The 11,658-nt window shown below is 58.4% G+C and overlaps 1 protein-coding gene across 9 annotated transcripts in view; it reads right to left on the bottom strand.

Annotated features, from left to right (window-relative positions):
• KIFC3 (kinesin family member C3) overlaps positions 1 to 11,658 on the bottom strand; it is a 34,935-nt gene that overhangs the window by 1,879 nt on the left and 21,398 nt on the right. For 5 of the 9 annotated variants that reach the window (XM_040253890.1, XM_040253888.1, XM_040253894.1 and 2 more), the window contains 14 exons: positions 10,415 to 10,480; positions 9,805 to 9,948; positions 9,424 to 9,663; positions 8,730 to 8,903; positions 8,114 to 8,261; positions 7,898 to 8,028; positions 6,622 to 6,733; positions 5,151 to 5,332; positions 4,056 to 4,160; positions 2,078 to 2,208; positions 1,451 to 1,574; positions 1,094 to 1,223; positions 776 to 1,005; positions 14 to 148 (listed from right to left, as the gene is read on the bottom strand). In XM_040253890.1, coding sequence (XP_040109824.1) covers positions 14 to 148; positions 776 to 1,005; positions 1,094 to 1,223; positions 1,451 to 1,574; positions 2,078 to 2,208; positions 4,056 to 4,160; positions 5,151 to 5,332; positions 6,622 to 6,733; positions 7,898 to 8,028; positions 8,114 to 8,261; positions 8,730 to 8,903; positions 9,424 to 9,663; positions 9,805 to 9,948; positions 10,415 to 10,480 — 2,052 coding nt within the window. Of the gene's footprint in view, positions 1 to 13; positions 149 to 775; positions 1,006 to 1,093; positions 1,224 to 1,450; positions 1,583 to 2,077; positions 2,209 to 4,055; positions 4,161 to 5,150; positions 5,333 to 6,621; positions 6,734 to 7,897; positions 8,029 to 8,113; positions 8,262 to 8,729; positions 8,904 to 9,423; positions 9,664 to 9,804; positions 9,949 to 10,414; positions 10,481 to 11,658 lie in introns of all 9 variants that reach the window. The other 4 variants (XM_040253889.1, XM_040253887.1, XM_040253886.1 and 1 more) reach the window with 1 other exon arrangement.

Genomic DNA, 11,658 nt, shown 5'->3' with positions numbered 1-11,658 from the left:
GGGGTCCCTGTACCTCTAGGTGCTCCTGGCTGGACCATGACCCGAGCTCTGTCCTGCGGGATCCGGGGCCCAGCTCCACAGAGCGCACCCTCTCAGCAAACTTGAGGGAGTAGAGCGTCTCACTGGTGTTCTTCTCCACAGGGGACACCTAGGGGACACATGAGAGCTCACTCTCCACCTGGCTCGCCGGCTGTCCTCACAGAACTGGAAGGGGCATCAGAGGGAGCTCACAACCAGGGGAATCTAGAAGGCTCCCTGGAGAAGATGAGAGGGAGGGGAGCTGTGGGGGCAACTTCACCAAGGTGGCTGAAGTGGAGGAAAGTGAAAGTGAAGTCGCTCAGTTGTGTCCGACTCTGCGACCCCGTGGACTGTAGCCCACCAGGCTCCTCCGTCCATGGGATTCTCCAGGCAGGAATACTGCAGTGGGTTGCCATTTCCTTCTCCAGGGGATCTTCCCAACCCAGGGATTGAACCCAGGTCTCCCGCGTTGCGGACAGACTCTTTAACCTCTTAGCCACCAGGGAAGCCCTTAAGTGGAGGAAGCTGCAAGCAAAGAGTGACTGTGGCCAGGTCTATTGGGAAGGCTATGGGGTGGGGTGGGGCGGGGCAGATGTCACTGACTCTGAAGCTGCTGAAGACAAGAGGCTTTTCTCTGCACAGCCTGCGGGGTACCCGGGCTGCAGGGGAAGGAAGGGGGTGGGAACCCCTGTTCTTGGAACTGGCCAAGTCCCTACACGCTGATGGCCACCCTGTCCGGCCCACCTGAGGCCCTCACCTGCACCACCATGAGGGTCTTGCTGTCCCCGCTGAGCGAGTCCTGCAGCAAGTAGGTGAGCTTGGAGTTGCGGAACGGCACGTGGCCCTGCCGGGAGCGCAGGGCAGCGATGACATCGCCCAGGGCCGACAGCGACTTGTTGATGTGCTGCGCCTCCCTCAGACGGCTGCCCTCCGCCCCCGACTTGCCCACGCGCTCCGAGCCGGCCAGGTCCACCAGGTTCAGCTTCCCTGCGGGGAGGGCGCGGGCAGGTCAGGGCCACCCCGGGAGAGGCTGGGGTGGGGGTGCTCGGGCCGGGCGCTGGGGGTCCTGGCTCACCCGTGGTGCGGAGGCCGGTGCTGCAGTCCACGCCTCGCACCGTCACGATGAGCAGGGCGTGCGAGCGCGAGCTGTGCTCATTCAGGTTGGTGAACTCTGTGGTGCGGTTGGTGTGGCCAAACTCGAACACCTGGAGGCGGGAAGGCCGAGTACCGGCTTTGGAGTGGGGTCTTTGGAATCCCCCAGTCCTGGAGCACCCCTATGAGGGGGCGTCACCCGCTACCTCCTCCGCGGGAGGAAACAGGCTCCCAGAGGCCTGCGGACCCAGCAGAGCCCGCATGGGAGCTCTATCCCTTGGGGCGGAGCCGCTCTGCTGGGGGCGGAAGCCTCCCAGCCTTGGCCCGCCCAGCTCCTCACCTTGTTGATGTCCTCCACGCTCTGCACCTGGAACTCGGTCAGCCCCGGCACATATAGCTGCCCGCTGCCGTCTGGACACAGCCGGATTTCCAGTTTCTCCTGGGGCTCCTGTCCCAGCAGGTCCCTGAGGGCAGGAAGGACGGTCACGCCCTCCTCCCAGTCTGCCTTCTGCTTACCCTTGCACGCCCCCCAGCCTGGAATGTTCTCCCAACCATCACACTTCAGGAAGCCTTCCTGGACACCAAGGGGCTCAGCCCCTCTCCCTCCAGCCCCAGCTCCTCTCAGGCACTCAGTTTGCTGAAGAACAGAGGCAGGAATGTTCCCCACAAGTCCTGGGGTGGTGTTAACTCCAGCCCACATGCTGCACTGAACCCCTGGAGGCAGGGCTGCCCAAGATCCCACTCTCACTTTTCACCACCCAGTGCGGCCTGCAGGTGGGGTGAGAGCACTTCCAGAGGGAAAGGAGGGCCTTGGTCTGGGTGTCCCAGGTGGGCTCAGTGGGCCCTCCTCCCCGCCTGCTAGTGCAGGGGAGGGGCCTGGAACCAGTGAATTCTCTGGGCCTAGTCACAACATTCAACTCCCACCTGAGACCCCCATCTGAGAGCCCTTCACCTGAGGGCCCCTCACCTGAGAACCTCATTGTAGATCTCTGCGGCACTGACGGTGATGGTGTATTCCCAGTCGGATGCTTTCTCCTGCACCTCAGAAAAGAGCAGCCGCAGGGCCCGCTGGTTGATGCCTGGGTTCTCAGGGGTCCCCTGGGGGTAAAATCAAGGCCCCAGTGAACCAGGCCTCTCCCCTCTCCCCACAAAGGCTGACCTGTGCAGATGCTCCCCACCTGCTCTGGCTACCCTTCCCAGGCCGGCCTCCCCGACTCAAGCTGTCATATGCCAGCCTGCCCTCTAAACACCCTCCACCAGCTACAAGCCGCTTCACCTCCTTGGGCCTGTTTTCTCACCCACCCTGCCAAGACTGGGCCTAAGACTTAAAGCAGAGCACCAGGTGGAACTTGGCCTGGGGCTGCACACAGGGGCTGCTGATGGACACCTGGCCCTGCTGGGCCCCGTAGGAGGAGCCACTGGGAATGTGTGACTTCCCTGCTGCTGCCTAGAGTGGGGGCTCAATGTCACGTGGGCCGTGAGCCAGGTTCTGCGGCAGAGCTGGCGAGTGAACTGGGGCCGGATGGGCTGGCTGGTCTTTCTAGAAACAAGTCTGGAGTCCTCACCTGGGCCTCCCTTTGGATGGCACCTTCCACCCCCACTTCCGCTTCTGCCACTGGGGCCTCAGTATCCTTCCCACACCCTCCAGCCCCATGGCCTCTGCCCCGCTGTCCCCTCTGCCCCACAGTCCTCTCTGTGACTGGCTTCGGTGTCTGTACCAATGTCCCCTCCTCAGGAAAGCTTCCTTTCCCTTCAAACGCCGGATCCCTCCCTCACTGTTCCTGGCGGAATTTTCCTCTCTAGCACCTGACCGAAGGACACATGGTGACTTGCTGTGGGCACTGCCATCTCCCCGTGGGTGGGCCAGCTCCACGGGGCAGGCACTCTGGTCACAGCTGAGCCCCAGGAAGGGTACTTGATGCACGTGGAGCCTCAGCCTGGATGAGTTGGAGGATGGGTGCCCCTGGTGTCACCTCAACCCTGGGCACCCAGAAAGAGCTGGGAGTCTAAGGGTGTTGCACACACTCCCTCCAACCACCCCCTCCCCCTTCCCATCTTCCTTTGGCCTGCCTCTCACTAAACAGTCTAATCAATCCCTTCTTGAGGGAAAAGAAGGTCCAGATTGGGGAAGAAAGGCCCACCACAGGAGCCTTCCCGAAGGGTGTCTAACAGCCTGGGCCAGCAGGGCCCTCTCGTGGCCCTTGTTGGGACACCAGGTCACCCGCCCTCCTCCTCTACCTGGCGAATCCCGTAGCAACCCTCAAGAGCCAGGGAAATAACAACCAAAGACACAAACCAAAGACACACCCTGGGACCAGCTTTCCATTTTTGTCTACGGTCAAAATTCTTCCTCCTCTCAATGGCCCTATTCTAGGCCACAGCCCATGGAGGCATGGGGCGTGGGGTGGGAGGAGGGTGCTCCAGGTGGGGAGATGAGGCCCTGCAGGCTGCAGGTAAGAGCTGGGCACCCTACGACAGCCTCCACTGGCCAGTCTCTCCCACTGCTCAAGGATCTCCTTGAGGGTCAAGGTCCCCCTTCATTCATCTCGACACCCCCAGGGCCCAGCGTGAGCAGCCATACAACAGGAGCCCAATACATGTGTGTGGTTGAAATGAGGGCAATCCTGAGATGTGTCACAGCAATCTGCCCTGGACTCAGCCCAGGCCGAGACCCCTCTGGGGCCAGAGGTTGTTGTCAGCACAGCTTCCCCTCCTCCATACCTACTGGGACCATGCAGGTGTGCTTGGGCAGGGCACTCCCTCTTTAGGCCTGGTGCCTTAGGGTTAACACAAATAATTATGGGCTCCCCTCTAAGGCTTTGAAGCCCAAGTGAGTCAAAACATGCCCCACATAGAACCTCGAGACCAATGAGGGGCAACCCCATCAATGGCAGCACGGGGGCAGTCTTCACTCTGAACCCCTGCTCCATCCAGTGGGTACCCACCTCCATTGTGTATGTCTTGCCAGCACCCGTCTGGCCGTAGGCGAAGATGCAGACATTGAAGCCATCAATGCAGGAGGTGATGAGGGCCTGCACTTCCTGGAACACCTGCAGAGAAAATGTAGGATGGAGGGTGTGGAGCTGCCAAGGCTGCTGGCCGCCCCCCACCCCAGCCACCTCCTCCTGACCACTCCCCTCCTTCAGCAACAATATGGCACATGTTTTCATGGGCAACCAGCTCACTGCAGAGGAATTTGTGACTAATGAGTCATTTACACTAGGCGTCAGTGGGCAACCTCATTGCCAAAAGACTGAAGGGAAGTCAGGGTAGTAATTACTGCCCACTGGCACATGAGGAAGGGGCAGCCTGGGCCAGGAGATCAGGAGCCCTCCTCCAGCTTTTCCCCCTCTCAAGGGAGAGGCAGCATGTGCCTGGCACCTCCACTGGCTTGCCTGCCAGCCAGCGACAAAGGACGGGGGCAAAGATAAAGCCTAGCCTGGGCACAAGCAAAACAAGGCCTCTCAGGTTGGCCCTGGCAGAGATGAGGGAAGGCCAGATGCTGAAAACACCTGGCTCACACAGGCTGCAGGCTCCTCCCTGGGGTCTGCGCGAGCAGCATAGGAGTCCCTAGGAAGGCCCGTGGGGCTGATATAGGTGGTGCTCCTGGCTGGAGAGGCCTGCCTCCACACAAGCCAAGGTCCAGTGGGTGGGCGGGGCCATGTGAGTAGGAGGGGCTGAGAGTGGGTGTGGTTGATTATGGGCGGGGTCCATGTGGGTGGGAGGGGCTATGAGGGTGGGTGTGGCTATAAGGATAGGAGGGATCACCTGAGTAGGATGGGCCCAAGAGTGGGTGTGGCTGTGATGGGCGGAGCCACGGGGGGTTGCCCTAGCTTATGCATATATCAGCCCTTCCAAAGCCCTTTTTGCCTTCCCACCCTCTTCTCTCCTCCAGAGGTAAAGAGAGGGACCTTGTAGCCCTAGGCTTCTCCATCCTGTCTCCCCTCCCTTACGTTTATTTTCGTCCAGCCCTCACCCATCTCTCCCCCTTCATGTGAGGTGTGTCTCTCTGACCCTCTCCGGGCAGGGGCCACACTCACGTCCTGCTGTGAGGCCTGTGAGGAGAAGACCTTGTCCAGCTCGAAGGAGACAGGCTTTCCTTTGTGCAGCAAGTGAATGATGGAGTCGTCGTCGGGATCAAAGGTCACAGCATTGGTTGCCTCAGGTCCTTCCCCGTCCTCTTTGGTGACTGGCCGGACACGGGCAATCACCCGGATGTTCCCTAGATTTGATGGGGCAGGAGAGATGGGTACAGGCCCGGTCAAGACCAGACTACCTCCACAATGGTGTCCACTGGTGTCTGGAGCAGGCCAGTGGCTCAAGAGATCCCTGCCTTCTTAGTAAGGCTCCCAAGGGCAAGGTAGCCCACAAAGCTGTTCTTAGTCATTCACACTATACTATGAATTCATGTGTCAGTACATTTTTTGCTAAGCAACCCAACTGAGGGTGGCAGCCTCACCTTGGGGACATAGAAGAAAGGTCAGTTTTCAGAGCTGAGACTTTGCACCTTGCACCCAGTTTGAGTGGGATACCAAAATGGACAACTCATTACACAACTAGACTTCAGTTTCCTCACCCACACAATGAGGGGCTTGGATCCCACTAAGCCAAGGAGATGTTCTCTCGTTCTAGAAGGGCACTGTGAATGCCAGGACAGAGTCTGGGAATCAGATGCACTGACGGGACCAGGCAGAAGATGGGCACAGGCAACAAGGCAGCCCAGGGGTTGACTGGGGCACAGATTCGATCACGCCACCCACCTTGCTTCAAGCCCTTAGAGGGGATCCCAGAGGCTTGAATGAAGAGAAAACTCCCCATCACATCTACCACGGCCCCACCTCCCTTCACCTGACCACTCCAGCTCAGCCCTGGTTCCACCTCCTTCAAGAAGCCCCCTCGACACCCTCAACTGTCAGATATTTAGGAGCTCAGAGAAACCCTCCCCAGCCCAGGTAAAGGGGCACTGATGCGGTCTCAGGGTGATTAATGATCACCATCTGCTCCTCCCCACTGCCACTGAAGGGAGCACCATGAGGGCAAGGACGGGTTCTGTGGGGTCTACAGACATATCCTCAGTGTCTGGAAGAGCATGTGGCACAGGACAGGTGCTCTCTGGACCGACCGCTGGGCAGTGAACGGGTGCTCTCTCAAGCTTGAACCAAGCCCTACATCAGAATGACATTCTAGCCACCCACCACCCAGTACTTCAATGCCCTGCTCCTCCAACTCCTGGTAGGCTACCATGGGCACTAGGAAAGGCTTCAGAGTTGGACGGATCCAAGGTGGACTGTTTGTTTACTCGCCATGCAGTTTTGAGCAAATTCCCTGTGACATTTCTGTGCCTCCGTACCCTTATTTACAAAGAGGGGGTCACAACAGTGTCTCAAAATGACAAGGCACAGCTCCAAGGACTGGCAGTGGAGGCCAAAGGGAAGGGCAGGAGCACCCCCAAGGCAGGTCAGGGGTCAGGGCCCCCCCTGCTGGGCACCCCCCAACCCACCGGGCAGTCACCTTTCAGCCGCACAAGCTCATTGTGGCACTTTTTACGCAGCTGCAGCTCCCGGCGGTACTTGCGCAGCAGCTCCTGGTTGTTGCTGTTGACCTCCTCGATGGCCTGGCCAATCTGGTAGAGGAAGGGCAGCGCCATCAGGGGGGCAGTTCCACCAACCTCACATGCCCAGCTGCTGCCCACCCCACCCCCACGCCCCCGCTGACAGCCTGCTCATCGCTGCCTGCCCTGGACTGGGCACCTGAGCTGAGCTGTCACACGTCAGATTTTCCCAATAACCCCTCTGGGTAGGTACTGCGACCAGACCCATTTTACAGAGCAAGAAACTGAGCCCCAAAGAAGCTAAGCCAATCTCAAGGTTGCCCTGCTGATGAGCAAAGAGCTGGGACTCAGCCCTCACTCCACAGCACCAGCCCTTGACTACAGGATTCAGTTGGACCCAAATCTCAGCTCTACTCTGAGGAGCTGGGAGACCAGAAGCAATTGGCTCAATGTCTTCAAGCCTCAATTTCCTCATCTGTAAAATGGGAATCCATAGGAGCTGGTGATAAAGCTTTCAAGTTCCACTCATAGGGAAAAGAGACAAGGTGCAGGCCACGCTCACACCTGTTTCCCTTTGTTGGGAGAAATGGAAGTGCATGTACATGCACATACATGTCAACAGTGTTCAACGTGCTCAGGATTCCCTTTAGGGCACATGCTGGGAGAGGTTTCTTTTGGGGAGCAGGCTGGGTGGCAGAGAGAGGCCTTTCCTTTTCATCTGACGCCCATCTGTGAAATGTGTACTTGCAACATGTCCATGTATTATTATTGACATGATTTTTTTTTATTAAAGGAGAACTATTTTCAATTCCCCAAATATATGTCTATCCTGCAGAGCTGTCACACAGACTCAAGGAGCTGATGGCTATAAAAGGCTCGGCATGTAGGAGGCACTTTAGAGACGTTGGTTATTCTCATACTGCACAAGCACAGCTTGAAAAAATTAAATTAAACCTAACAGATGTAAAGATATGTGTAGCATGTTTGAAATATAAAGATATGCGTAGCCCATATGGGATATAAAGATATGTGACGTGTTTGCTTTACAGACTCATAACAAGACAAATATCCAAATACCTACCCCTGAATCAAACTGTTTTTCCAATGGTCTGAGGACAGCCATGTGTGTGGTAGGGAAGGGAGCTGCCGTCTGGGGGTTTGTCTGAGTTTGGGAAGGGCGTGGTGGGGGATGCTCCAGATCCTCTCCCAGCCCCGCCACCCAGGGCCTGCACTCACCTCGGCCTTGACGCTCTTGAGGGCCTCCTGCAGCAGCAGCGGGAAGCCGCGCACCTGACGCTTGAGCCCATTGTAGTCATTGGTCAGGGTCCGCAGCGCTGGCTGCAGCGTCAGCAGGTTGGTCCGGACGCCTGTGGGGACACAAAGGGGCGAGAGGCAGACAGGGTGCGGGGCCATGGCGTGGGGAGCAGCCTGGGGCTCAGCCGGCCGGCCTACCTGCCAGGTTCTCGTGCACTGCCTTCATCTCCACCTGGGCTCTGGCGAAGGCCTCCTCGATGGCCCGGTTCTTGTCTTCCTCCAGGGATTGCATCTCTTCCAGCATCTGCCCATGGGCCCTCTCCAGCTCCGACTCGTACATGGCGATCTGAAGCCAGGGCCAGGAGCTCTGTGCAACGCCCCATGGGAAGGCGAGATGCCCCACCCCTCACACACACACATGCACAAGCAAGAGATAGGATGGCCAGCTCTTTCTCTCCAGCTCCATGCAGCTACTTCCCAGCATCAACCCAGCACCATCCAGGGTCCCACAGGCCCTGGGAAGCAGGGGAGAGGATCTCTTGTCAGTTATGATACGGACCAGGGTACCCTTCCAAGAGCATGTGTGCCAGGCCCTGAGTCAATCTTGCAATGAGGTCAAGCCCCACCAGGAGCTGGGTTCTGCGATCAGACCATTTTACAGATGAGCAGAAACTTGCCCTTGGTCATGACAGCCAGCAGGGAGAGGGGGACTGGCACACGTGTCTGTGGGACCCCAAGTGCTCAGCCTCTGCACTGTGCCCCAGGACGACCCCAACATCATGCCACCCCAACCGCCACGCGATGACCCACGCACCTGCGCCCGGAGCTGTGCGGTCAGCTGGTGCGAGCTCTGCAGCTGCTGCTCCATCTCCTTCAGCACCTGCCTCTGCATGGCCACCTGCTCCTGCAGGTGCTGGTTCCGGGCCTGCGACTCACTGAGGGCTTGCTTGGTCTTGGACGACTCCACCTCCACTGTCTTGATGACATACTGTGAAGGAAGGCAGAGGGGCGAGCACACAAGGTGTGTGAGGGCTTTGCCCTCACTCCGGGACCCTGAAGGGACCCTCAGGAGCATCCCACTAACAGCCCGCAGAAAAAAACTAGAGGAGTCCTGAGGTCTTGGCTTTCCAGAATGCTGCAGGGGCCTCCTGGAATCTTCTCATTTTCACGAGCCCAAGAGGAGCCTGGCTGTGGCCCAAGACTGGGCACAGAACAGACAAGGAGGGCAAAGACGAGAGCAGAACGTAGTGAAGCATCGCATCCATGCCTGGCTCACAGCAGGCACCCCAAGCCTCAGTTGCTGGATGCCTACATGGCCTGACCCTGGACAGCAGGAAGGGGAAGGGGCCAGGTTGAGTGCAGACCTGGAAGGATTCCTTCAACCCCTTGCACCTACTTATTCACCAAGACAAGCCTGTTCTACATCTGGCCCATCCTGGGCTCGAGAGACCAGTGCCGAGGCACAGCCCAGGTGCATACAGCAGGCAGCCACCCAGACCCCGGCTCACCTTGATGGGCGGTGACTGGGCGCGCAGGCTGGCGATGGTCTCGTGGCTGTCTCGCAGGCGCCGGCTGAGCCTCTCCTCCTCCTGCGCCTTCTCGGCCAGGCAGTCCTTGAGCCGCAGCTCCACCTCGGCCAGCCGGTCGGTCTTCTGCTGCACCTCCAGGTTCAGCTCTGACAGCAGGCCTTTGTTCTCTGCCACCTCCAGCTGTAGCTGGGATAGCCTGTCGCGGAGCTGGGTGCTCTCCTGCAGACGGACAGCCACAGAGGCATGGGAGGTAGGGACGGGTCAGGTGTGAGACCAGCGGGCAAGAGTCAGCGTGAGGAGCTGGGGTGACTGCTGGGAATCAAGGGCCCTGTCCCCCAAGCACACTGGTCCTGGGCCTACCTGGCTGTGCTCGCAGCCCGTGCAGGGGGCCGCCGGCTTGGCCCTCAGCTCCTGCAGCTCCGCCTCGCAGCGTCGCATCTCCTGCCTCAGTCGCTCATTCTCCACCATCAGCAGGTCCCGGTGCTTCTCCAAGTCGGTGCCTCCCTGCAGAGAGCCAGAGTCGAGGGGGGGCATGTGGCCAGGGCAGGTAGGGGAAGGACAGGGCAGCGGGGAGGCAGAGACAGTACAGGGTGGGGTGCGCAGAGGGCCAAGATGGGGAGGAAAAGAGAAGGAGAAAAGAGAAAGAAAGACCGGTGACGGACGGAGGAAGAGAGAAGGGGCTCCAGAGAAGATAAAGACAAAGATGAGGGCAGAGGAGAGGGGAGATGGAGGAGGGTAGTGAGATAGGAACAGCTCCTGGCTGCACCCCAGCCCTCTCATTCTATTTTCCTGAGTGTGAAAGTAACAAGGAAAGTCATATTTATATACACAGAGATCACACTCCTGCTTTACATCAGCAAACAAGAATTAACCTCCCTCCCGTTATGGGTCACGCAACCTCGTGGTGATAAGTACCCTGGAAGCTTCTCCCCTCCCCTCAGCCCCGTTAGGATGGCGTTGTTGGGCTCACCAGCTCAGATCGAAGGCGGCTCACTTCCTGGGCCTGGCTTATGAGCTTCTCCTTCAGGTGTTCCACCTGCCAGGACAAAGCCGGGGGTGGTAAGCCTGGTTCCTCACTCCCAGACCTCTCGCCCAACCCCATGGCCCCAGTCCTCCCTGTGTTCATACATCAGACCACACCTGTACTCCAGGTGCAATGCGCCTGACCTGGTCCTGACAGCTCTCAGCACACTCTCCCATCACAGGACCGGCCAGCCCAGGCTCTCAGGAGTCCAGGGAGCGAACGCAGAGAGGTGACCTCTGGGCCCACTCCAGGGGCAGCTCGACAGGGGACTCAAGGGGCTGACCCTCAAGACATCTGCCTTGCCCAGACCCTTGCCCAGGCCTGTACTTACTTTTGTATTTGTAACTTTATATCTTTTTTTTCTTAAAAGTCCTCCAAATTGTATAAACTCCAGGTACTACAAAATGTGGATTGGTCCTTGTCCGGCCCCTAGAATTTTCTACTTTGAGTGGTTCCTGGGGAGTCTGTCTGTGGAGACACCAGCCTGCCAGTGACCAGCACACCTTTAGGATCTGCGTCCACCCCAGCTTACAGTCTGCCTTGCCGGAGAGCCGTGGGGTATGCACTCCATCAGGAGGCGAGGGTGACCTGGTTCAGCCAGAGCCCAAGGAGGAGAAATCAGCCCCCAGAGACCAGGATTCCAGGGGCGCTCCCTGCTCTCCCTGCAGGCCTAGACCCTGGTTCCACATCAGCCCGCCCCCAGGAACTCTCCCCTCGGAAATAACCCAAAATGCAGATGAGGACTTTGGCACCAGCATTCATCAGAGCATGTTTAGGGATTTCCCTGTAGAACATTCTGTGATGACCACAGGGAACCTTGGGAAAGGTACTATGAGAGAGTCAGGCTTCCTCCATGGAGATAAGGAGGTGCAGTTTACACAAGCAGGCCACGAAGCCTTGGTCTGGCTATTACTAAACACCAGGAGACAAAGCCTACTGCCTACAGGGTCCACCAGCCAGGAAAGCAGGTGAAAGGCAGTGCAGGACTAGACGCCCAAGATCCAGCTGAAGAAGGTGGGAGTGCGGCAGGGGGTGGGGACACAGGCCCGGTGTTGGGACACAGGCCCGGTGTTGCCAAACTTCTGACCTTTCAAGCGAGGCCAGACACTGGGATTTTCAGGTTGTGCATATTAAATCTCCCCACTACATACGGTTGAGATGTCATCAACAATCGGTTGAGCACAAGCTCA

The sequence above is a fragment of the Oryx dammah genome, unplaced genomic scaffold (genome assembly GCF_014754425.2).
Source record: "Oryx dammah isolate SB20612 unplaced genomic scaffold, SCBI_Odam_1.1 HiC_scaffold_13, whole genome shotgun sequence".
Taxonomy (NCBI): Eukaryota; Metazoa; Chordata; class Mammalia; order Artiodactyla; family Bovidae; genus Oryx; species Oryx dammah.
The sequence above is the reverse complement of the archived record's forward strand: the minus strand, read 5'-3'. Positions and strand labels throughout refer to the sequence as shown.